Here is a 25,603-nt window from a genome sequence, read left to right as displayed (position 1 = left end):
GAAAAGCAGGTCATAAAATGATAAACTCACCAGTAAATGATGTAAATAATCTGTCGCGTTTCAGCTGTAGGAATTCATGAGGTTGATAGGCAGTCTCTTTAAACCCATTAAGTTTAATAATAATGAAATTATTTGGCCCCTGTGCTACTTTTCTCTCACCTCATACCACAGGGAGGAAAACAAAAGATTTGTCCAACTTGTCTGGTTTGCTTCATTTGTCAGTGAGTTTCATGCTAAAACTCAAGTTTAGCCAAATCAGAAAAAGGTTCTCTTGGAGAAACAATCATGAAGATTTTCTTCCTCTTTTTTCTTCCAAAGATTTCTGAAGAATTGTGTAAGACACAGAACTTCTTGCTTTTGCCTCTTTTTTTTTTTTTTTCTCTCCCAGAGAGGTGGATTATGCTTCGCTGAAAGGCAATCATAGGCTCGGCTGTAGTCACTGAAGCATACATCAATGCACTTTAAGATGTCCATGGTAGGGTAATGTTACAGAGAGCTCCAAACCCCCTTTCCCCCACCTCCATCAGCGGAGGTTTGATGGAGGAAGATAAAGGCGCGAAATTGCCTTCCCCTCCCCCTGGGGGACAGGTAACAAGGCGCCATTCTTCCCGCCGGGAGCTGAAGCCCCTCACGTGTGTTCACCCGTGTGGGGAGGCCCGCGCTGGGATTTGGAACTGTGACTGCCTGGGTTCCTCCCGTCCAGTATATAGTGGCACTGGACACATTGTCTAGGAAAAGCTTAGCGTGACCAGAAAGCGCTCTGGGCTCTCATGTTTGCTCTCATTTTTGGATCAGTTTTGGCGCTCATTTTTGGGCTTGCTCTGCTCTCGCTCTGCATTCGTGGCGAAATTGGAGAGATCGGCACTCGGACCTGGCTTCTCCCCGGCTCTGCCTACCCTGGGGTCCTGCTCCCTGCCTGCTGCTGGAGTGACCCTGCCTGCCGTAGAACTGCGGCTGTTGGCTGGAACAGGCTGGCAGTGAGGCTTCCCTTGCACTGCTCGGACAGTGCTGCTCCGCGAGTCTTGCCTCGTGGCAGCCGTGTCCAAGGACACTTTGATTTTGGCGGGTGCCTTTTCCTTTGGATTTGTGCCGCCTTATCCACGCATTGGATTATAAGCTTACGGTTGTGGAGCCTGCCGCTGAAGAGAGACCTAGGGACTATCTCCAAATTCCTGCTCCGCCCTCGTGAGTACAACCGGCATTCTCTTCGGCTTTCCCTAAGGTCCCGGCTGGCTTCTGATTTTGTAAGTGGGAGGAAGCTATTTTGTGGCTTAGCCTTTTCCATCTTCTGAGTTCTCTAAATTGTACTAAAGTTGCCCGTAAGCATCCTGGTAGAATTCGCGAGCGAATAGAACCTGTAAATAAGTGCAGTCAGTTTTGTACATAATTTTGGGGCAGGGGGTTTGGGAAAATCAAGATGACTATTTTTATATTTCCCGCCTCGTTAATTTAATCCCAATCAAACCCGGTAATTATGATTTAGCGCCCCTGTGACACATAGTTAAAATCTTCCCATTGCTTTCATTAAATTTTCATTTGTGTTTTGACTTGGTACAAAGCCACATTTTACACTACATGGACAGGTAACCTACCATCTGCTTGTGCCAGCCAGAGTCACTTGATCTTCCCGAGGGGAGCAATGAATAAATTTGAACTGGATCTTAAACCACTATGCTGGTAGCAGCATAGTCACTTCAAATTGAGATGAGGAGTTTGTACAATTCTTTTCTGTGAGAAAAAACACGTAAGACTTATTTTCATGTCAAGTACTTCATTCTAACTGCATAGGATGGCTTTAAAAAAACACCCAAGAACGACAAATCACAAACAAAAAGGAACCCCACAACTAACCAACCATACAAAAAAGCCACTAACAAGCACACTATAATGCTTGAAAAAATATTTTTGGGGCCTAAAAACAGAAAGTAATGATTTTGTGGTTAATTAAATCAATCAGTGAAATTATGGCTTTTCTTCCTACTGAGTTGTCCTTAATTTTCTTACTACATTTAAGTGTGATTAGGTTTCTGCTTAATTTGTTCTGGTTTCTGCTTTTTTTAGGGAGACTTCATTAGGCAAAACATTTCCCTGCATTATTGTTTTGACAGATTTAGGGTTTATTAATGTCATGCGTTTGTTACAGAACTCTGTTTCAGTGCTACTGAACAGGGGATGAGCTCAAAATATATTTTTCAGCAGTTCTTTGAGTTGTGACTGGGTTACAAGGCAGGAATTTATATAAGCTTTTTCTGAGCTCTTAATTCAAAATGCTTAAATCCTGTGCAAGAGAAGCCCATAAAGTAGGGGGATGAAGTAATTTCTAATAAACAGATTATTTCTTGGGTTTTCTCTTCAATGTATGCATTTAAGTCAAGGAAAGAAATTAGCTGTTCAGTTGACTAAATATATATATGTATACACAAGACAATGAGGCAGGTTCCATCTCAGTTCAGATGAGAGTCAAACTGCATTCATCTCTCTCTGTATGCCAATTATATGAATTACATGAGTTCTTGGTTGTTTTGCTCTTTGTTAAAGATTTCTTTCCTGAGCTTTTATAGCAATTTGTAAAAATCTATGAAAAGGTATTAAAAGTATTTCATTACTTTTGAGTGGGAAAATCTATTTTACTATTGATAACTGGGGGCCAAACCAGTCAAATCTCATGCTATGAGAGCCTGGAAGAACAGTGGGGAAATAAGATTGAAGTTTACTTTAGTGTAAGTCGAAGCAGTGTTTGATATTCAATTGCCATACTGAAGTGGAAGAGCAAATTGACCTTTTCCTTGTAACTTCAGATATTTGGTGCTTGATATTTTGCCTAGTTTTTAATGACTGGGAATTGGGACTATGGTGAAATTACATTTGGTAAATATTTGTAGTGATTTCAGGGAACTAGTAAGGCTCCTTTCATCTATTACACATATACTACTGCTGTGTTGGATAAAGACAAGAAATTACATATTTGCTTCCAGCTCTGGTAGTTTCAGATAGCTACATGGAGCCTTTCTAGAGTTTGAAATAACTTGACTGGCAGCATTCTATATGAATCTTTGAAGGAATTCATGCTCTCTCATCATGCTTAATATGGTTGAAACTCTTAAGAGAATACCCTTTCTTCTGAGAATATAGCAACTGAAAGCTTTCTATTTGTGTAAGCAGCAGCTATACATTGTCATTGTAGCGCATATACTGGTGCAGGTGACAGAAGGCAGGGGTTGGAACCCATCTCTGCCTGTGTTGACCCCTATGTCCTTCCTAAGTGGAACCAAAAGCCGTTAAGTCTGAAATGTGAGATTGAAGCTGTTTTAAGACAGTGTGACATCAGGTGCTTTCTCAGATGGGCTCCCAGAGTGCAAGTGTAACATTTGCATACATGGCAGAACCGTTTTTTCTTCCAGCTTTTTATAATAACTGTAAAGAAATTAGCACTTTGTGTGAGAGGAAACTTGAGTTGCAGAGTCCACATTTAGTTTGACTACTTCTATGTATTGTTTTGCTAGGATTACAGACTTGAAGACCAGAAGGAGCCACAAGATTGTGTGATTTGATTCAGCACACTATTTGAGCTCAAAGCTTGATTGGCTAGGTGGGATCTTGCAAAATATGCTTCAGATTATTAGTTGAGAGCATATTCATGAGTGGAAATTCACTAGTTGGTCAGTATTTTGCTTCAATAGTTGGTCAACCCAAGAATTTAAAAAATTGTGTCTCTCTCTTTTAAGGGTAGAAATATGATGTGCAGTACAGTTTTTGAACTTTATATAATATTTGATCCATCTTGTTTGGAGGGTAAGATCTGTAATTGAAGCCTGAGAAAATGTAATAGTGTGTCATCCTAACAGGTCAGAGGTAAAAGTGCACAAAGAATTTTTATTTGGGCATTTTTCCTTCAGACTACTTCTTCCCAGCTGTTTTAAGTTGCCAGCACAAACTAGTTTTATTATGCATGATATACATGGCTTGCATCTTCCTGTTGCTGCAGGGAATAACTTGTACATTTTACATCTGGCAGTTTTAAAATAAGGATTGACATCATTCCTACTCTGAAATGACAAAGGACCTAATTAATTTTTAGCAGATAACATTTGTCATATGCAACATGTACATTATTAATTCTTTGCAAATTGCTATTTTGAGAAATTGTGATTGTTCAATAGCTGAACAGCCGAAGGTCATTTGTGGGCAGCAGATGCATCGTCAGGGAAAAACATGTACATTTTTAAAAAGAAAATTATCTGGTAGCTGATAGTACTACTTAATATCTTGGCAGATAAACTATATAGATACAACAATCTCATTAAATTCTCTATTGTTAACCAACAGATGCAGGTGGTCATAACAAGAAAGACTATGATAAAGCTCAATGTATTGATGATACTAAGATAAAAGAAACCTATAGACCAGCAATATGCATTGAGAGTTCCTTGGAAGGAATACAGAAAATTATCCAGTCTGGTATTTAGGAAGCTTGAACATAACAGCCAATCATCCCCAGAAGGATATCTTTATAAATATAATTTCTTTGTGTCTTTGATAATTATTTCCCTCTAGAATCTTTCAGATGAGTACTGCTGTTTTGTTGTATAAAATTATCTTGCCATTGAGCTCCACTGTCACATGTCAGTTGCAATATTGCTGTTACCTCTCTGACCAAGACAAGTTGACCTGATCCACAAATAAAAGCACAGCATTTCATTTAGAGCTTGATTTCTGATTCACCTCATCAAGTTTATTACAGAAGACTTATATTACACTAAGGGATCCAGCCTCAAGATTTTTGGTTTCTTTTGCTTGGGAAAACATACAAGATGCTTGTGGTAGTTGAGGAATATAGTATTTGTGATTTAGTTGTGATACAGTCTACTTACTGAGGAAACTATCTGCTTTATGGGAGGAACTGGATACTTCAATACATGAGTACATCAAGGGGGCTTTTTTAGAGCCATTTTAGAGCCTCAGAAAAATGCAAAGAACTTTTTTTTTCTCATCACATCAACACTTTTAGAAACAAAGTAATTCCCTCTTTTAAGCTGTAGTACTGGTATTTGGCTTTCTTCTGTCCCTCTAAAGTGGTCATTGTCCTGACCTTCAGGATTTATTCCCTTGTTTGTGAATATAGAGCCCCCATCTGTCTTTCCCTCTCCTTGAGATCTTTCAGGTATGGTTTTTGCATTGAGAGGAAGAGGAGTTTCTTTTTAAATGCCATGTTCACCCAAAGGCAGGGGAGAAAAGAGATTGAAGTACAGCATTTACCTTCTGCAAATTCTGAAAGGCAGACTTTTCCAGCAGTGAGTGAGTTTGCCACCTTAGAACGTGTATGTAGGATGGCTTGAAGAATTCTGATTATTTGTGACTAACCTTTCTGCACATGGTGCTATGTGTAAATCAGTAGGAATTTCGACTTTCTTCTTCCTCCAAAGAGAGGGAAGGAAAAGGATCGAAGTTCTACATTTAATAACTGAATTTCTCATTAGCATGTTTGTGTTTTGGATTACAGATCAGCCGTGGATTTGGAATATTCCTTACACAGATGCCCCTGATACACATGGAAATATGTGGGTTCCGTCGTGAACATTCTTGTGATATTTCACTTGCTGACACTGAGCCTACCACACTACTTGCAAGACTGCTTAGTTCTTTTTTTTTTTTTTTTTTTTAGCCATAATGTCTGCTCTAATGGCTAACTTATAGTTGAAAGAAACATTTAAGAAACTGACAATAGGGATATTCTTGGAGAATCTCTAACTGCACTATTACAAATAAACCTGCATTTTTTAAATACTTTTTTTATGCCTTTTCCTTACTGTGGTTCCTAATGTGCTTTTCAAGATTAAAACAAGTGTAGACTATTCTCAGAGATTCTCTCTGCATCTTTAATTGTAATAAGTCATAAAGTTTGTTTTGTGAGACTATCAGTTGACCTCAGTCTCTGGAGTAAAAGTTATTGTATGTAAAATCTAAATAAAGTCAACCTTGTTTATATATCCTTCGCTCCATCTTTTTTCAACTATATACATTTAAAACTGGATTGAAACTTTGCTTTGCAAATTATCACTTCTAATACAAGCTCTAACATTTGCTGTTTGGGCTTCTTTTCAGTTATTTCCTAATCTTCTTTCCCCACTCCCAGTCTTTGCAGACACCCACGTACTGTCCAAAACTCTAAACTGAAGTGGATGGGCTTGGGTGTGGGCATCTTCTAAAGTGCTGTGGGATGTATGAGCAACTGGTCCTGCAGCCTGGGGATCTTTCAGTATAGTGTGGTACTCCCTCTGGATCCCATATAATCTGACTGGGTAGATGTTCAAGTGCTTCCTCGTTTATTCTGCAGTCTTTTCCCAAACTGGTTTGCAGTACACTGAGAGTGCACTACTTGCTAACATTTATCTAATGTCAATCCCTGTTTTCATTCCAAAATTGCCATAGAAAATGTGTGTCCAGGAGATGGTCGCACAAGAAGTTTTCTTTCTTTTTCCTATGCCATCATAGACCAAGCCACAGAGAACGTCAATGAGGTACTTTTCTTTTTCTGTCTTCCCTGCCCTTTCCCTGTTCTACCCTTTCTAGTTGCATTCAGGTTCTCCGATGCAGTTATCAGATGATCGTTGTAATCAAAAAGGTTATGACTATGTTAAGGAAATTATTGTATGGTCTCTAAATAAAAGGGTAAATGGAGCTAGATAGTGGAATAGCCTTGCTTGTAACAGAGGCATTTTACACTCACCTTTCACAGCAAATTATGGGAACTTAGGTGTTTAGGTTGCTCATTTCTTAGCTTGTGTTGGCAATTCAAATGTCCAGTAGCCATTACTGCTGCTTTATCTGGTTTTGAGAACTTTCCAAATAAAGTGAGCCAAGTACAGTTCAGAGTGCTGCTGGAATGTTCCCAGAATAAGCTTGCTGCTTTCACCTTCTCTCAGTTCTGTATGCAGAATCATTTTTAATGCTACACACAGAAACTGTTTTGATTCTGCCACTGCTGAGCCTGAAAAGACAGGGATCAGGGAACATAACAAGAAAGTGGAGTGGTGCACTTTAAAAACTGAGATAACAACTTGATAGCCATTGTTATACTTCCTTTTTAACAGAGTATTATAATTTCAATTCTTTTATTTCTGTGAGAATTTAAGACGTTCTAAGTAGGAAATTATCTCCCTGTGAGAAAAGCTCTAAGATTTCTAGAAAGTTGGCTAGCAATTAATGAGCATTTATTCTTTATGAAGAATGCCATTTACTGATGTTGCATATGAGTTTTTCTTGTTTGGTCATAGAGTAGTTTGACTAGCTGTGAAGAATTTATGGTTAAATTCCAGTGGCATTTTTTAAGTTCCCAAGAACATGGCATGATTTAACTTTCAGTTCCCTAGATTAATGCAGCGTCAGAAGCACCTTCATCAGTAGGAACAAATAAACCCAGTGATCAGTTCTGCCAGGAAAACTCAAGGAAATCGTTGTAACCCAAAGCAATTTGAACTGTGGTATAAGCATGGAAGTGAGGCACTGTAAAGTGGCAGAGGTGGAGGAAAGAGCTTCGGGGTTTGTTTTGCTGGACAATTATGAGGTGTGAGGCAAACTAATGATTCAAAGAAAGACTGAATTTGGTTGAAACAGATACACATGTAGCTCTGTTTAAACAATGCTTTCCACAACAGCAAGAAAATCTTGTTTTGAAGAAACTATCTGAATATAACTAAAACTCCAGGGTAGAAACAGTCTTTTGCAATCCGTCCTATGCAACCCAAACACAGGAGAGCTTTGTGACATGATGGAGCTGCATGGAAGGCTCTTGACAAAAACATTGGCCAGAAAATACTGTTTAATAACCATTCTCTAGATGTACAGTCTCTGTCTGTGCTAGGATAGACTTAAGTATACTTCACTGTCCAGCTATAATACAATTTTTCTTGTGCAGAGTATTTTGAGATTCCATTTTTCATACCACCCTAATAATTTTTTTGCTAATTTTTTTGTCAGGGCCTGAATATTTGTAAAAGTGGAACTATGAATGAAGAGAAGGAGAAAACAAACAAATGAGTCAAACCCAGAGCAGAATGTCTGACTTTATGTAGCTGGATTTGATTCTCAGATCTTTGATTAGTGTGATACTTAGGTCTGAGACCTGTATTCTTCTCCTTTATTTTGAAAAGGTAGTTTGAACTGGAAAAAAACAACAACAACAAAAACCAAACAACAAAACAGGCAATAGTATTGTCTGTAGAAGCAATTTTAGTCTGCACATCTCTTTTACTGCTGAGGGGTAGGGCAAATGCAGCCGATTCCCTGATAATGATGTCACCAAGTGACTACTGAGGTCCTTACAGCTACTGCTACAGTACGAGCTAGTTTAATAATACCTCATTAACCTGCTCGCTAAAATAAAATAAATGTAACTTCTCTTTCACTGGAAAAGAAGAGTGTTTATACAGTAACATGTTTTGCAGTGCTGAATTCTAGCCCTCAGTTATTTTAAGAGAATTTAGCAGTGTAGTAATCGCCAGATATTGTCGAGTTTAGTTTATTGTTACTATAAAAAGAAAAAAATTTTTCCAGAAAGCCTGGATCGAGAGCTCTTTGGCCCTGAAGATAACGCTTTTTTAAACCACAACCGCAGTTGGAAAGCTGCCTCTTGTCCTCCACAGTTTCCCTTTGAGTGCACAGTACGGGAGGATGGAAACGAAATAACTTGTGGGAGGACAATCAGTAGCCAGACCTGCAGAGAAAGATATGCTTTCTTTCAGCAAAGGGGAGTATTTGTCTTGCTTTGATAGCAGGGACATCTGATCAGCTGCTCAGTTTTACTCGGAGTCTCTGTCGGGCCCCCGTTATCCCGGGCGGCAGGGCGCACCGCAGCCCCTTGGCCCGGGGCCAGGCCAAGGACCGGGCGGACGGAGGGCGGCAGCCCCACCGGCGCCACGCGGGGGCAGTCCCACAACCCTCTGAGGGGTAGGGGTCGCGGGGCAGCCACCCTCAGCGGCCGGTCCAGGGTAGGTGCCGCCCCGCCTTGTCCGGCCCGTAGCACCGGGGAGACCCTCGAGCATAGTGGCTTCGGTTCGAGCGGCAGTCGCGCACCAGCTGAGGTTTCCCGGGGCCCATGGAGCGGAGGGCCCAGGGTCGGGGGCAGCCGTCCCCAGTGGACCGGCACGGAGGTGCCCCGCGGCGGCGGGGGAGGGCGGCGGGGCGAGCTGTTGCCACTCCCGCCTCGCCCCCCCCCCCAGCAGGCAGGAGGCGCCTGGCGGTGCCTGTCCCTGCGCCCCGCTCCGACGTGCTCGGGGCGGGGGGAAGGAAGGGGATATGAAACTGGCAGAGACGGGAGCCCGGTCCGGGGCCAGGACGCGGCGGGGCTGAGAGGTTCTCCGGGACAGGGCGAGACGGGACAGGACGGGTTGTTCCCTTGCCCACAGGATGCACCGCAGCCCCGAGCCCGTCCGCCGCGGTGCCGTGCGGTGGGCGGCGGGGCAGCGCCCTGCCCCCGGGGCGGAGGTGTCGGTCGGCTCCCGGGAGCGTTGCTCGCGGCCGCCGGGCTCCGCGGTCCCCTGATCTCTGTGGCCCCGGTGCCTCGTACTCCTGGCGGGCGGCGCCGTGATGCCCGGCGGCGGGAAGGCCCCGACGTAGCGTGGCGGCGCGGTAGCCGGGTCCCGCGGGGCGGAGGATGGCGTGTCGCGGCGGCTGCTGCTCCAGCGCGGGTCGCCTGAACGCGGACAACGCGCGGTTCCTCCTGCTGGCGGTGCTGATTGTGTTGTACATGCTGTGCGGCGCCGCCGTCTTCTCGGCCATCGAACTGCCCACGGAGCGAGAGGCCAAGGAGCGCTGGGAGGAGCGGCTGGAGAACTTCACCCGGCGCCACAACCTCAGCCGCACCGAGCTCCGGCACTTCCTCCGGGAGTACGAGGAGGCTAGCGTGGCCGGCATCCGCGTCGATGACATCCGGCCCCGATGGGATTTCACCGGTGCTTTCTACTTCGTGGGCACCGTTGTTTCCACTATCGGTGAGCGGAGGGTCGGGCGGGAGCCGGGGCGGCGGCAGGGCGAGGGCTGCCGGCGGGGGCGCGCAGCGCTCTCTTTCCTCCCCATCTCCCTGGGCTTAAAGCGGGCATCGTGACGGTGCTGGTCATGGTCCTGTTTCCTCACTGCTGTTTTTTCCCCCCTCATTCTGTCAAAAAGGTGCTGCCACGGGAAGCACCTCGCTTGCGGGGAGCGCTCCCTTGACAAGTGCCCCCGGCGCTATGCTCGGGGCAAGCGGGCGGGCGGGCGGGCAGGCAGGCAGGCAGCGACTGTCGGGGTTTCCCGCGGCAGTGTCGTTTGCCTGCGCTGAGCAACTTGTCCTCGGCGTGCGGTGGCAGACTATGGGACAGCAGTCCCTCCCAGAGCCGAGAGCTTTAACTAAACGCTGTACGACTACAAATCTCGGAAATCTTATTATAGCTAATCTTAGATCTGGAAGTAGGTGGCTTCATAGGCTGTAAACTCAGAAACGACCTTTTTGCGGATCTGGTGTGCTCTTAACGAGAGCTATAAAACAGGTTTTGTACTGTCCAGCTGCAAAGTGTAGAGCCTGGAAAGGTTGGGTTGCAAACCACTCGGCTTTCACCTCTTCTGGCTTTCAGAGGCAGAAGCAACAAGCTGGTGAGACCTGCTTATTTCGTTTGTGAATAAACCGAAGTTTATTCAGTTTGAAGGGGCCTCGGGGAACGTCATACTGAGTTTGAAATTCTGAAGGGGCTGCCGATAGTACAAAAATAATGTAAAAGGGACAGCACCAAGAACTGATATGAGAACCCCAGGGAGTCCATGGGTGTCGACAGAAAGCCTTCAGGCAGCTGTGGACAGCTGACAGCCGTGGAGAAAAAGAGCTTGCCTTAAGGACAGGCAATCTTGTGTGCGTTTACCGCTGTGACAAATGGGGTCACTAAATCTTAGTAATGGTATCTCCAATTCCCATCAGTCTTGCTCTGAGTGTGAAACACACTGAGGAATGATTGTTTAATTAACAACAGCAATTCTTCAGGAAATCTCCATTAGCACTTGTCCCCGAAAGAGGAGTTTTGAGATGCCTTGCTTTATGTCAGTTATTTGTAAATTTGAACTGTCCTGTAGGTTGTAGAATACCTGATGCTTTCTCTACCTAATGCTGGGTTTCTTAGCTCTGGAGTTAATTTTGTTGTGAAAGTTACCTCCTACATTTTGCTGGATTTTGCTTAGTGTGATCCAGCACTAAAGTTACCTATACACTAAGTGGAAATGTAAAAAAGTTAGGAGGTAATCTGAAATACCTGGCCAACTGGGAGACTACCTAGACTGACCAGGAGGTTATCCTCAGGAATAAGATGTGATTGAAGCCTCACCCTCCCATGAGACAGGTGCCTGAGTCTAATCTACAGGAATCTGCCCACATATGCAGTGGGCTGCTCTGTAAGCTCACTTTGGTTTCCTATCAGCCCTTTGTCTTTCTTGCCTAGAAATCAGGTGATAGCAGTACCGTCTCAAGATGTGAGAGCTCAGAGCAACTTATTTCTCAGGAAGGACTTGAAGGAACACCCCCATGTCTCAGCAGGGTCCCCTGAACACCAGTCTGGGAAAAAAAGATGTGACTCAGTGATTTCTGTTTAAATACTTCAGTTTTGCATAAACTAATACATTTTTCGAGTGTTCAGCAGCATTAAACTGTAGTGTTGCAGTCATCAGCAAGCACTTTGAGACCTAGGGACACCTGTGGTACCCTAGGGCAGTAGTGCCTCCAGGAGGTAGGGAGCTGCTGCCCAGGTGCCTGAAGATCTGTGCATTGGTTCACCGCTTTTATTTTGTGACAGACACTTGGGAACATAGTTTCACTGGAAATAGGTAGACACTACTACCCTAGAGCAAAACAGAGGGTTAGCATACTGTGGTATCTGCAACATCTAGGTCCTCCTCTGCTCTTTGAAACAGTTGGGAAAAAATAATAAATTCAGTTGCATCGAATTAACGATTTATCAGTGCATCAAAACACCCATTTCTCATGTACATGTATGGAAGAGATCTTAAAGTTAATCCAGCCCTCTGACTGTTACCCATTGCTGGTAATCCAAGCTGGCGGTGATGAGCTTGATAAGGAGGGCACCAGGACAGTCAGAAAGGAATTCAAGGTCCTCGGACAATTGATTGATGGGGCAGGAGCTCAAGTGGTGTTCTGCTCAGTTCTCTTAGTGGCAAGGGGGTACACTGAGCGGAACAGGAGAACCCATGCCATCAACAAATGGCTCAAGGGATGGTGGCAGCAGTGAAATTTTGGGTTCTTTGATCAAGAGGCAACTTTTAGCTCACCTGATCTGCTGGACCTAGATGGGGTGAATCTGTCTAGAAAGGGCAAGAGGGCTTTACACAAGAGTTGGCAGGGCTCATTGAGAGGGCTTTAAACTAGGTTTGAAGGGGGTGGGTGGTGAAACCAGTCTCTCTGGAGGGGAGAGAGAAGGACAGAAACTAGAGTTAGATGAGAAATCAGCAGCCCAGCTGAAGTGCATGTACACCAGTGCATGCAGTATGGGTAACAAACAAGAGGAACTGGAAGTCTTGGTTCACCAGGAAAACTATGATGTAGTTGCCATTACAGAAACATGGTGGGACGATTCACACAATTGGAGTACTGCACTGGATGGTTACAAGCTCTTTAGGCAAGACAGGTGAGGCAGAAGAGGAGGGGTGGCTCTGTATATTAGGGAATCTCTTGATGCCTTAGAACTTGAGGTAGAGGATGAAAGGATTGAGTGCCTGTGGGTTAAAATCAGAGGGATGGCTAACAAAAACTGACATCCTGGTTGGAGTCTGTTATAGACCACCCAACCAGCATGAAGTGGTTGATGAATTACTATAAGCAGCTGGAGGCCATCTCAAGATCTTGTCCTTGTGGGTGACTTCAACCTGCCAGACATCTGCTGGTAACTTAACCCAGCAGAGAGGAGGCAGTCCAGAAGGTTCACAGAGTGAACAGCTTCTTGATGCAGCTGTTGTGTGAGCCTACTAGGGGTCAGGCCCTGCTTGACCTGCTGTTCTCAAATAGAGAAAGGCTGATGGAAGATGTGATGACAGGAGGCTGTCTAGGGTGCAGCAACCATGAGATAGTGGAGTTTTAAATATGCAGGGAAATAAGGAGGAGCAATAACAGAACCCTTACTTTGGTCTTCCAGAGGGAAGACTTCAGCTTATTTAAGCAACTAATTCAGAGAGTACCCTGGGTAGCAGCCCTTAAGAACAAAGGGGTCCAGGACAATTGGACCTACTTCAAACAGGAGCTCTTGAAGGCACAGGAACAGGCTGTGCCCATGTGCCGAAAGATGAGCTGCAGGGGAAGGCTCTGGGCCTGGATGGGCAAGCAGCGCTTGAAGGAATTAAGGGAAAAATAGAGGATGTATTGCCTTTGAAAAGGGGAGAAGCAACTTGTGATATGTTTAAGGATAGCATTAGATCATGTAGGAGAAAAATTAGGGAGGCAAAAGCACAGTTAGAACTTAAACTGGCCACTTCTGTGAAAGGCAATAAAAAGCATTTTTATAAATTAATGGTAAAAAGAGGGGCAAGAAGAACCTCCACTCTTTATTGGACTTGGAGGGGAATGATGAATGAGGAAAGGGCTGAGGTGCTAAACACCTTCTTTGCCTCCATTTTCAACATTAAGTCAGAAGGACTTCAGGATAACTGGCCTCCTGAATTGGTAGATGGGGGCAGGGAGCAGTATAATCCCCTTGAAATCCATGAAGAAGTAGAGACTGGCTGAGCCACTTGGATACTCACAAGTCCATGGGACCAGATGGGATCCATCCTAGGGTGCTGAGAGAGCTGGCAGATGAGCTGGCCATTTACCACCAGTCCTGGCTCACCTGAGAGGTCCCAGATGACTGGAAACTGGCCAATGTGATGCCCATCCACAAGAGGGCCAGATGGATGAACCTGCAAACTCCAGGCCTGTCAGCCTGACCTCAGTGCCAGGAAAGATTATGGAGCAGATCATCCTGGGGACAATCACAGCACAGTGGATCAGTGCTGGGCCCCATCCTGTTCAATATCTTTATTGATGATCTGGACAAGGGGATCAAGTCCACCATTAGTAAGTTTGCAGATGACACCAAGCTGGGAGCAGGTGTTGATCTGTTTCAGGGTAGAAGAACTTTCCAGTGGGACCTCGACAGGCTGGACAGATGGGCAGAGTCCAACAAGAGGCATTTAACAAGTCCAAGTGCCGGGTGCTGCACTTCAGCCACAACAACCCTGTGCAACACTGCAGGCTGGGGTCATAGTGGCTGGAGAGCAACCAGGCAGAAAGGGACCTGGGGGTGCTGGTTGATAGTAGGCTGAACATGAGCCATCAGTGTGCCCAGGTGGCCAAGAAGGCCAATGGCATCCTGGCTTGCATCAGAAATAGTGTGGCCAGCAGGAGCAGGGAGGTCATTCTGCCCCTGTACTCAGCACTGGTTAGGCCACACCTTGAGTACTGTGTCCAGATCTGAGCCCCTTAATTTAAGAAGGACATTGAGATGCTGGAATGAGTCCAGAGAAGGGCAACGAGGCTGGTAAGAGGTCTTGAGCACAGGCCCTATGAGGAGAGGCTGAGGGAGCTGGGGTTGTTTAGCCTGGAGAAGAGGAAGCTCAGGTGAGACCTTCTTGCTCTCTACAACTACCTTAAGGGAGGTTGTAGACAGGTGGGGGTTGGTCTCTTCTCCCAGGCAACCAGCACCAGAACAAGAGGATACAGTCTCAAGGTGCACCAGGGGAAGTTCAGGCTCAAGGTGAGGAGAAAGTTCTTCACAGAAAGAGGGATTGGCCATTGGAATGGGCTGCCCAGGGAGGTGGTGGAGACACTGTCCCTGGAGGTGTTCAAAAAGGGATTGGACATGGCACTTGAAGCCATGTTTTAGTTAGTCATGAGGTGTTAGGTAATAGGTTGGACTTGATCTCTGAAGTCTTTTCCAACCTTATTGATTCTATGATTCTATGATTCTATGATTAAAGATCAACCCCCCCTGGCATTAGCTGGGACACCTGCCACTAAGCCAGGCCTCATCCAGCCTGGCCTTCAACACCTACAGGGAGGAGGCATCCACAACCTTTGAATAACTTCACAAAATTGACAGTACTTTCTTTCCTTTTTCTTTTTTAAAAAGACACCTGTCTCCACCTCAGTCAATATTATGGTCTTGATTAAAACTTGTTTATTTTAACTGTAAATGGAATAAAATGTGTCTTGTCATCATGACATAACCTGAAGCAAGTCCACAAAGCAGTGTATGATATGACTGCCCTTTGCACAGGCTGGTGGAATTTGGAGATCTCTGGAGATTATCTAGTCCAACACCTGCGCTCCAAGCAGGGTCAGCTACAACCAGCCACCTAGGCTTGTGTCCTGTTGGGATTTGGATGTCTTCACAGATGGAGACTTGATAAGCTCTCAGGACAACATGTACCAGTGTTTGACCACCCTCACAGTAAAACAATTTTTTTTCTCTCCTGTTCAAATGGAATTTCCTATACTTCAGTTTGTGCCTGTTGCCCCTTGTCTTTCTGTGTGAACTGTTTATAAACAGCAAGGCAAAGGAGGAAATTGCATCATCTTCACAAAATGAGGTACATTTTCTGGAGAATTTGTCAAAATTTGCATCCTTTCTCTCTGCAAGAAGCTGCAGCATGCTGGGTTGGAGGTGTAAAGTCTTGGTGCCAGGTGAGAAAAGAGAATTGTTTGCCAATGCATTACCTGAAGTGCAAGAGGTAAAATTTTGTCGAGCGAAGGGTGAGACTTTTACTGTAGAGAGTGATGAGCCACCACACAGCACATTGTACAGGAGGGGTAGAAGGAGTCACAGCATCTTCTTTAAGCAGCCCAGAGAGGGTTGCTGATAGAAGCTTCATTTACTACCAGGGAAATCTGCATTGGGTGAGATGACCACACTGTCCATGTTACAGCAGTCTGTGGTGGAGTGAAGGAGGGAGTGCTGATCAGTGCCTGCTTCCTCATTTTCACCTCTGTAACTGCGGTACCTCCTAGAGAGCAGAGTTACAGCTGTGCCAAAAAGAAGTGTGTGAGAGGGATAATACCCATCAAACCACCAAGCTCATTTGAACCACAATGCTGGGCTACTGTTTGTAACCTTGAGATTACCTTGTCTTTGCCATATGTAGAGTGAAAAAAAAAGTGGCAACTGCATGAAATGCATTCCCTGGGTACAGGGGCCAGGCTTACTCCTGGTGTCACAGAGATCAAAGGATGTGCTGCTGCCTAACCATACCATGTCTGAACTATTTTAACTTGTACAACACAAGGTGTGTTGTTCTCCTAGGTAACATTTTTCTTCTTAAGTATTGTTTATGCTATAAGCAGATGTAGTAATTCAAAACAACCTGCTTTAGCCACTGATCCACAAACAGGGCTTCATAATCCCATGTGAGGTGATGAGATAAGCTCACAGGAGCTGGCATTGTCATTTTCTAAGATTCAGTCAGTTTCTGGAGTTTTCTAGTAATAGATTCTGGCCTTCTCTTTCTTCTTGAGTGAGCCACTTCATGAAAGTTGGGCATATATGGCAAGTGTGTCCTGTCATTTACAGGAAAGCAATACAGGTCTGTGCTTTTAGTTATGCTCCCTATCTGTGCCCCTCATTCATTAACAAAGTGGAAGGGTTGTCTCTCTGCTTCGCTTTACCTACTGAGAACAGAACTGTTCTTTGACACAGAGAGGCTGAATTATTTTTATGCCCATACAGCATATTGTCATTCTTGTCTCTGAATCTCAGTTGCCTCATTGGGAACTTCAGAAGACACCATCAGACCCTGAATCCTGCCCCAAATGCAACCATCTGTATGTTTTATTTTAACAATGTCCCTCTTTTCTGTAAAACCAGTGGCCTACAGCTGTGGAATAAAAGCATAGTGATTGAAGTTCTGCCACAAGAAGGAGAAGCTGGGTTTTGGTTCCCTGCTCTGACCACAGCTCTCACATTTTGGCTGTTCTTGATGAAAGCCACATTTAGTGGAGAGCAGTGTGCACATAATTTTCAGTTTTATGGGTCCTTTACTGATTCTAAGACACTTTTCACCAAGGCTGCTCTCAGTGATGGAGGCATTCCTATGAAGAACTCCTGAGGAAAGAAGAGCATGGGGGCTGCTTCAGATACCCTTCCGAGGTGCTTACCTTCATTCTGGTATGATACACAAAACCTGAGCATGCAAGGAAGAGGCTATATTCTTGGAGTCACTAAGTCTCTGACTCCTTTCCTGGATACAAAATACTTTGTGTCATCCTGCCCTACTCATCAGGAGAAACACAAAGGTTGCACCAGGCTCTTCAGATTCTCATTCAGATAAATAATTAGAAATAAAGCATTTAGTCTCAGCAAGTTAGGTTGAAGGTAATGTATTGATGGTTTCCCTAATTTCTTCTATTGTAGAGTGACCAGAAGGATAGGAATACCCCAAGTATCAGTGTGGGTCATGATGACTTGAGTTGGACATCCATTCTCTTTCCCTTTGAATCTACCACATCCTGCAGTGTGATTTGACAAGCATATGCCACTTGTACTCTGAAAAGGTGGAATACAGGTTACTAAATACCGTATCTGCTCTCTTTTCCCTTTTGGCATATTTTAAAACGTGATAGTTAGTTTCCACTGACAAATTATTCAAAGATCTCATAGTTTCAAGGCAGAAAACTAGGAATTCTGATGGGCAGAAATAGTATACAGGAAACAGTTTAATGAAAATGTCATTGTAATAATGACAACTGTATGGTGGTAGTTTAAACGTCTGAATAACATCAAACAAGGGGACAAAATATAGAAGGGAAGATTTTGTTTTGAAATCTACAAAAACAAAATGAAAAAAAAAAAAAGCAATAAAATTGTTACACCAATTGCTTTGGAAGCTGTTTTTGTTTGTTTGGGTGTGAGGTTTGTTTTGGTTTTGTTTTGTTTTTTTCTTGAAAACATTGAAACAGTCCTGCTGGCCTTCATCGTGTAAATAGAACAGAACAGAGTTTATTTTCTTCTAGATAAGTAGCATATACATTATGAGGACTGAAATGAGGATTTTAATTAAAGATAAAAAAAAAAAACTCACTTGATAGATGGCCTAAAAGTGGAGCTACAAAAGGAAAGAGGAACAAGGCTTGCTCCATGCCCACGAGAGGAAACAGATACCAGCCAAAACCCATCAAATTAGAGGCAGTGAAGAAGGAGTCTTATTTAACATGCAGGGAGCTGGCAGAGTGGAGGGGGGGGAAATTAAATATTAACATTTCTTCTCTCATTTTGATACTTTGAGAAGTTTTGTCTTGCATTAGTTATCTTTGAAGATGCATTACAGTACTCCTGCATTGATAGAACGAGTGTGGGACTAATTCCCTTCTCTTTGGCTTGTGGGGGTGCTTCAGGAGAAGCATCTCTAGAGCAAGATGCTCTTCAGTTTTCATTCTTATCCATCATTTCGTTCCACATGCCCCCCCCCCCCCCCCCTTTCCCCCTCCCTTTGTTCTGTATTGGTCAATAAGGGAAGTTTAGGCTGATGCTTTAGGGAAGCTGCACGTACAGAGGCTACCGAGTAGTTGTCTGCTCTCTTAACTTGCAATTGCTACCAGCCTGGGACTGCATCTGTTAATAAATGAGAATATTCCTCACCATGCTTAAGTGGATGATCCACTACAACTTTTACTGAAAGCTTCCTGTAATACATGACAGATCTGTAGGGAAAAACATGAAAAGGAGAGCAGTGGTTATAATGACAGAATAGCCACCTCTCTCTGCTATACGCAGAACAAAGCAGAAATCCTCGGACAAAGCAAACCTCGTAATAGAAAGGAAGTATAAAATTCAATCAACCTGGAAACCCTTTTCCAAGCAAGATCTTAAAAAGGTATAGGCATGATAGCCTAGTATGTTGTCTCTTGGACACTGGTTAAAACTGGTGAAGAAAAAAAAAAAGTTAGGGGAAAGGCCAGGTCAGTTCTCCTGTGTACATTTTGTTGCATCTGTTATTCCTAGAGTCTTTAAGCGATCTTCAAGGCATCCAGTTTTACAGAAGATATTTTAATGAATTAATGTCCTGATATGTCTGTTCCTCTTCCCTGATTGGAAGAAAACCAGCTGAGGTGCCAAGTACAAAAATACATATTTATACTACTGGGATTGAAATTCAGGTGAAATGAATCTCGCCCTAGCAGTCTAAAGATGGACACACAGGTGGTAGCAGAACCAAATCAGCACACCGCTGTTGGCAGCTCTGACTAGAACTTCTCTGTGACATATTCTCTCTCTCTTAAACAAGATCAGTAAGTAGTTAAAAGTACTCTGAAGTCAATAGAAGAAATAATTTTATCAGTTGCACCCTCTTAAGAAGAATTGGATTAGGTGTTTTAGAGGATCTGGTAAGATTCTCCAGGGCATGACTTGATCATGATAGGTGATTAATTTATTTACAGGTAGGTGCATGTGCTGTGAGATGAGCACAAGTTCTCTGTCAAGTATTTGAAACATAGAAGCAACTTAAGAGGAAACCTTTTTGGATTTGACTGGTCTAGTTGCAGTGTGAGGAGGTTAGGAGGAAGTTTTACACAGAGAGAGTGATTGCCCACTGGAATGGGCTGCTTGAGGAGGTGGTGGGGTCGCCGTCGCTGGGGGTGTTCAGGGTGAGGCTTGACAGGATGCTTGGTTGTATGGTTTAGTTGATTAGGTGGTGTTGGATGATAGGTTGGACATGATGATCTCGAAGGTCTCTTCCAACCTGGTTAATTCTATTCTATTCTATTCTATTCTATTCTATTCTATTCTATTCTATTCTATTCTATTCTATTCTATTCTATTCTCTGACCACAGAGTGGCAGAGTTCATTAGTCTTTAGAGGAGAAGGAGGAAGAACAGGAACCCAGGGAATTTCAAGAGGAAAACTTTTAATTAGCTCAGGGATGTGCAGTGTGCAGACTCAGAGGAACCAAAGCTAAAATGAAAATTAGTTAAGGCCAGCAGTTTCTTGGCAAAAGATACGAATGATGCTGGCTCAAGTGGTCTAAATATAGAAAGAGGAGAGGAACTGTAAGAAACCAACAATTTAGATCAACATGTCTGAATTTGTAGTTACTGATTTCAGTGGCAAGAAGGAAGCACAAAGAAAATGGATAGAAGTGAAGACAAATAAAAGGAATCATATGGAAATACAGGAACGAAAGTGCAGCCTCTCAAAATGTGATGATGTTAATAAGGGGTATCGCAGGTGATGTGAACTTATTCATCAGTGTGATTCTGATGAGAAAGACTAAGAAAAAACATTGGTCTGCTGTATAGAAAAGAGGAAGAGTTCTCAGCAAATGATTCCAAGAAGGCTGGAACGTTTAATGCCTTTTTCTGCATCGATCTCCTGGAAAGGTCATATCTGACTTTATGTGTGGTACAATTAACAATTGTGATTAAAGGGGAAGTAAAAGAATGGGTTAGGATCCCTAAATCTGTCAGATCTTTTCAAACCATTTAAGCCATTAAGCATTCTAGAGTATTCAGAGAAATTACTAGAGAAACAAGGAGCCCTTTGACAACACGTGGGTGGAGCTGAGATTCTAGGCAACCTATAATGGCAAACATTTTGCCAGTCTTTAAAAATGACAGGAAGGAATTAAAAAGAAAATTACAGAGCAAACAGCTTAACCTTAATTTAATGAAAATTGTTTGGATGGGTAATCAGATCAACTATATGTAAACATCAAAATGGGAACAAGGAGTCAGTAATGCTCAGCATAAAATTACCAAAAATTGATCTTGCCAAGTTTAAATTATTTTGTTATATGACAAGACAATTAGTTCTTTGGATAAGAAATAAGCAACTAATATCTGATATCCGTGGTGGGTAGGTTGGAGTAGATGATCTTTAAGGTCCCTTCCAACCTAAGCCATTCTGTGATCTTGACTTCAGCATGACTTTTGTCATTGCCTCACATTTAATAAGCAACCTGAGGAAATGTGGTTATAATAATGGGACCAGTTGGAAATTGTATTCATGGACTGGTTTTAACTGTCAGAATAGAAGGATGTCTCAAATGGAGTTCTGCAGGGGCCTGCTGCCTGTCTCTGTTGCTATGCACTTGTAAAAAAACCACAAGTTTAAAAGTTACATTGAAATGTATGAGGAAGATTCTAGTGTAATATTTCCACTATATGCTGTACTGGGAAGCAGTATATCTGGAATACAGTTTTCAGATTTGGGCTGCTTTACTTACAGAAGCAGGGTCTAGAATGAAATGATTGGTATGATCAGACATCTAGAAAATAGAACTTAATCAAAAATTGGAAGAAATCAAGGAACTTGCACAGCTGAAAGAAGGGAGTTAGTGGAGAACATAATATATGAAAATATGGTGCAGGAAGGATTGAAAACTGTAAGAGTATGTCAGCTAGGACATAGGTTGGAGGACTTAAATTGCAACATAGAAGAATCCAGTTGTACAGAAGAAAAAGTTTCCTAGCACTAAGTGAAGCAGTTGTGCTCTCTCTGGGAATGCTGTGGGGACTTCATCACCAGAGTCCTTTACAGGCAGGTTAAACAGACACCCTGCAAGAATGACACTGGAGTCTTTAATTCTATCATTGGACAGTGAATGGATGAGATGACCTTTTAATGCCTCTGCCAGAGCTTTTTTGCCCCCAGGTTCTACAGTAGTATGTACTCATGATCCCTATTTTCCTAAATTTAAAAAAAAAAAAAGAAGAATTAAAAACCCAAACCAAACAGACAAAACACACCAAAAAGCAGTGTTTGGCACATTGCATATAGGATCTTGATCTTTGGCAAATCTTCACTTGTATTTTTAGAATGCAGATAAAAAAGAACTTTATGACAAATCTACATGGAACTGCAGAAATTTCATTTTTTTTTACACCTTCACAAAATCAACAACATTTTAATATTAGGATGAAGCAGCTTTTGACATGTGCAATTATGTTACCCTCCTTACTATACATCTCAAATTAAATAAACTTTAAAACAGCCTAAAATTAAACCAGCCATGTACTGAGACGCACTTGTTCAATCAAAGCAGTGAAATCAGATGTAGCAATATGTTTACTGCTGCTGGAATGGGGAAAAAAATACCTGAATGGAAAAAGAGTCATCAAAACCCAACTAAAAATAAACAGATCTTTTCTTTGAAGGACTTAGTCCTGCAAGGTGCTAAGTACTTTGCTGGAAGTGTCTATATTGGCAGCTTGTAGTTAATTGTACCTTCTGCTACTGTTACATACACTGGTATAACTTGGAGACAGCATGAGGAAAGTTAGGGTTTTTTTCTGAAGTTGTTGCTATAAAAATACGAATAGGATATTGCTGTTAGGCTAGAACTTTAAAGGCAACTTTTCTTTCATATTGCAGATCAATTCCTTTTTGTTGTTGTTGTTGTTGTTATTCCTTCTCTTTGTATTCTCCCTACATCACCTCTTTTCCATTCCCTGTATACTGTTCTTTGGTACTGTGGTGCTGTTTGTTGTAAGAAAAACAGTGGTTTGTAATGGCCAGTTTCTCTTTTTTCTAAGTAGGAGTTAATTTTGTTATACAGACTGCCCTTCTTCCTTTCATCTTTTATGTATAATACATTAAATAGGAATTTTCATCTGCCCAAAGAACTAGAGTGTTCATCATCTGTCTCAGGCAGCAGTATTCCTAGTTTAGTGGGTACACAGGTACCAGCTTCTTTTGTGGCTTAAAGAGAAAGTTCTTACGACTGTCCTACATGCTGCAGGGAGCAGTACTGGGCAGTCCTTTCTCTGAAGTGCTACTCGCCCACAAATTCTAACATTGTGAGCTGAAAGAGACACTGCATTCCCAATGATCTGTAAACCAAAGCCCCTTGTCATTACAACTATTCTGGCACCCTCTGTAAGACTTTAGCTTTGCCTGTATTTTCGTTTGGATGCTCCTGGTACATGTACATGAAAGGCGTTCTTCCCACGTTTTCGGATCAGCATTGTGTTCTGGCTGGTCTCTGATGCCTCATGGGGTTTTGTCGGTTGTTGCATTACAGCTTTGCTTCATGGTAGGACTACTATAGTTCAGTACTGGTGACAAGACAGCTCTACATAATCTTTAAAAAATTATTTTGTAAGATGTGTTTCAGAAGTTGTTAGTATTGAAGTGTGGCAAAGGAAGAAAACGTTTACTCTTGAGTACCTTAACTTACTCTTGAGGACCATTAGTGACAATTTCAAACATTCCCTATATTTGTTTGTTGCAATTTCTTAGCTTGAAGTCTGCAAGAGCAGAGGGATAGGAGGTAGCACGTGACAGGCCTGTCATAACTAGATACTAAATGTTTTGTAATTTTTGCAGCAAGAGCTGGTTACTGCTTTGCAAATTGCCCTTCTGCAAGGAGAAGTGTCCCTCTTAGGAGTATTTTTAATCTGTTGTTCCTGCAGAATGACTTATCTCTTGCTTCAAGAGGTGATTGAGGAGGGTACTGAAAATAGAAATTAGCTGGATGAGGGTTTAATGCAGAAACTTTGGAACTGTTTTCCAGATGTGTTTAAAGTTGAGCATGTAAATGACAAGGTGGGTGAGTTCATAGTTGGTTTAAAAGTCATCTTTCACCGTGTACTTCTATGTAGGTCACAAAGTGTTTTCCTATGCAATTGAAGGACAAAATACTGTTGTTTTATTAAATAGAATTTTACTTAGTGCACAAGTCTTTGTAATATCTTGCACAGAAGGGCAGATAATTTAAAGAGCATTTTTTTATCTCAGGAGTATGCAAGGGTCTAAATGCAGTGTTTAACACACATTTTCTGTGGATCCTTTTCACCCTAAACAAAGCATTGGCTTGACTCAAAATACACACAGAACAGTTCTCCTTTGTTTACTAGGAGGTACTGTAGTCATGTTTCAATGCAAATTTGCACCTTCAAAATCAAGTTTTGCTCCCTTTGAATAAAAATATCAAGTCTCATCCATTAGTGTAGTTTATGTATTTGCTCTTCCTTGCTCAAACTGAAATGGCCCAGCTGTCTTTGAGTGTCACTGAATATTATGCAGATGTCTGGCTAAAAACATGTTGAAGAAGCTTCTTTTGACTTGCATGTTCCTGTACTGTTTGTTTTAATGAGTCCTAAGAGATTTTGTCCTTATAAAAATGGCAATTACAACATCACACAGGTTCCTGCAATATTTCATTTCTTCATTGAGAACTTAGAGCTTGAGGCTTTGTTGCTACCTGACAAATCTGTAGTTCATGTAGAGGAAAGACCTTTAACATAATGAAAGGATCCATTCATTAGTGACGTCCATCCATTTATTTCACACAGGGAGTACCTGTTTTTCTTCTCTCCACTTCAGTGGGAGGCATTTTAATCCATTAGAGCATTTGTAGAAAATACAGTCACTTGAAGTCGGTATGGTTGGTGTTTTCTTTCACCTGTGGCAAAGGCTTAAAATTTGCATCATCTCATCCTAATCAAGAGCACAGAACTTAAAAACATCATCTATATGTAAGGATAAGGATGGGACACATCCTATGACCGTTGTAATAATTTCCTGAACAAGGAACTAATGTGAACCAGGAACCTAATTAGAGTAAAAGCCATCTCTTTCTATACATCACATCCCTCTCTCTCAGCTTCAGACTGGCAGTCCTGCTCAGAACTTTCTCAGTGTGCTGGGAACCTTCCTAAGGATTTTTTTAAAATTTTCAGATTTCTGCACAATTCTTACTGCAGAGATGTACAGAATCATAGAATAGTTTGGGTTGGAAGGGACCTTAAAGGTGGTCTAGTTCCACAGGGGCATCTTCCACTAGACCAGGTTGCTCAAGGCCTCATCCAACCTGGCCCTGAACACTTCCAGGGAAGGGGCATCTAGGTCTAGGTCACACCACTATAGCTGTGCCACGAGTCCTGCTTGATGGCACCTACATTGGTGTCAGAATTTTCTCCTGCAGGTTAAATACCAGTCAGACTGATATTTAAGCAGTCACCAAAGTTGATGAGGAAAGGTCTTAGGTTTCTTGTCACTGGTTCTGTATAATTTTGAGGCATCCTTTCTGAGAGTTTCTTGTGCAGTCATGGATGGAAATCAGAAGTGCTCTGATTTGGCAAGGTCCCTGGAGTGATCCTGCTGCCATTCACACACCCCACACACACCCACACCCTAGCTGCTCAGGAGAAAATTCTGTTGCAGGAGAGCAATCTTTCTGACGATCTGGGGCTTAACTGCTCACACTAGGATAAATGCTGGCTACAATAAATGACTTAAATGAGTGTTTCTTCATCTCTGATTTTTGTTGTTGTTTTGTGTTTGTTTGTTTGTTCTCTTTTTTTTCCCCTTAGAGCAATTTTTTATATCAGCAGCACTTCTGGTTGCAAACAGATTTTTTTCATGGCAGAACATGTTGCATATGAAGGAAGTAATAGGGAGTAGTCCAAATCAAGCATGAAAATGAGCAGCTCAGGAGCATACAAAAATACCAGCTGTTTATTTGCTCCTAGAGCTGTGAGGTACAGCAGTCTCCTACCTAGAATTGCCTCCCCAGCATATTAAAGCATATTAAAGGGAACGCTGGCAAGTGTTTGCAATTCTGACAAAATCATGTCAACTCCTGAAATAATAATAATAACATTTT

The 25,603-nt window shown here is 42.7% G+C and overlaps 2 protein-coding genes across 2 annotated transcripts in view; both read left to right on the top strand.

Annotated features, from left to right (window-relative positions):
* TDP1 (tyrosyl-DNA phosphodiesterase 1) overlaps positions 1-5,644 on the top strand; it is a 42,356-nt gene extending 36,712 nt beyond the window's left edge. The window contains exon 16 of the mRNA XM_009904830.2: positions 5,501-5,644. Within this exon, the coding sequence (XP_009903132.2) occupies positions 5,501-5,574 (74 nt within the window). The 3' untranslated portion in view covers positions 5,575-5,644. The remainder of the gene's footprint in view (positions 1-5,500) is intronic.
* A 4,008-nt stretch (positions 5,645-9,652) lies between these two features.
* The window catches only part of KCNK13 (potassium two pore domain channel subfamily K member 13), a 55,428-nt gene continuing 39,477 nt past the window's right edge, over positions 9,653-25,603 (top strand). Inside the window, exon 1 of the mRNA XM_054162219.1 lies at positions 9,653-9,989. Coding sequence (XP_054018194.1) covers positions 9,653-9,989 — 337 coding nt within the window. The remainder of the gene's footprint in view (positions 9,990-25,603) is intronic.

Source organism: Dryobates pubescens, chromosome 5, assembly GCF_014839835.1.
Source record: "Dryobates pubescens isolate bDryPub1 chromosome 5, bDryPub1.pri, whole genome shotgun sequence".
Lineage (NCBI taxonomy): Eukaryota > Metazoa > Chordata > Aves > Piciformes > Picidae > Dryobates > Dryobates pubescens.
The sequence above is the reverse complement of the archived record's forward strand: the minus strand, read 5'-3'. Positions and strand labels throughout refer to the sequence as shown.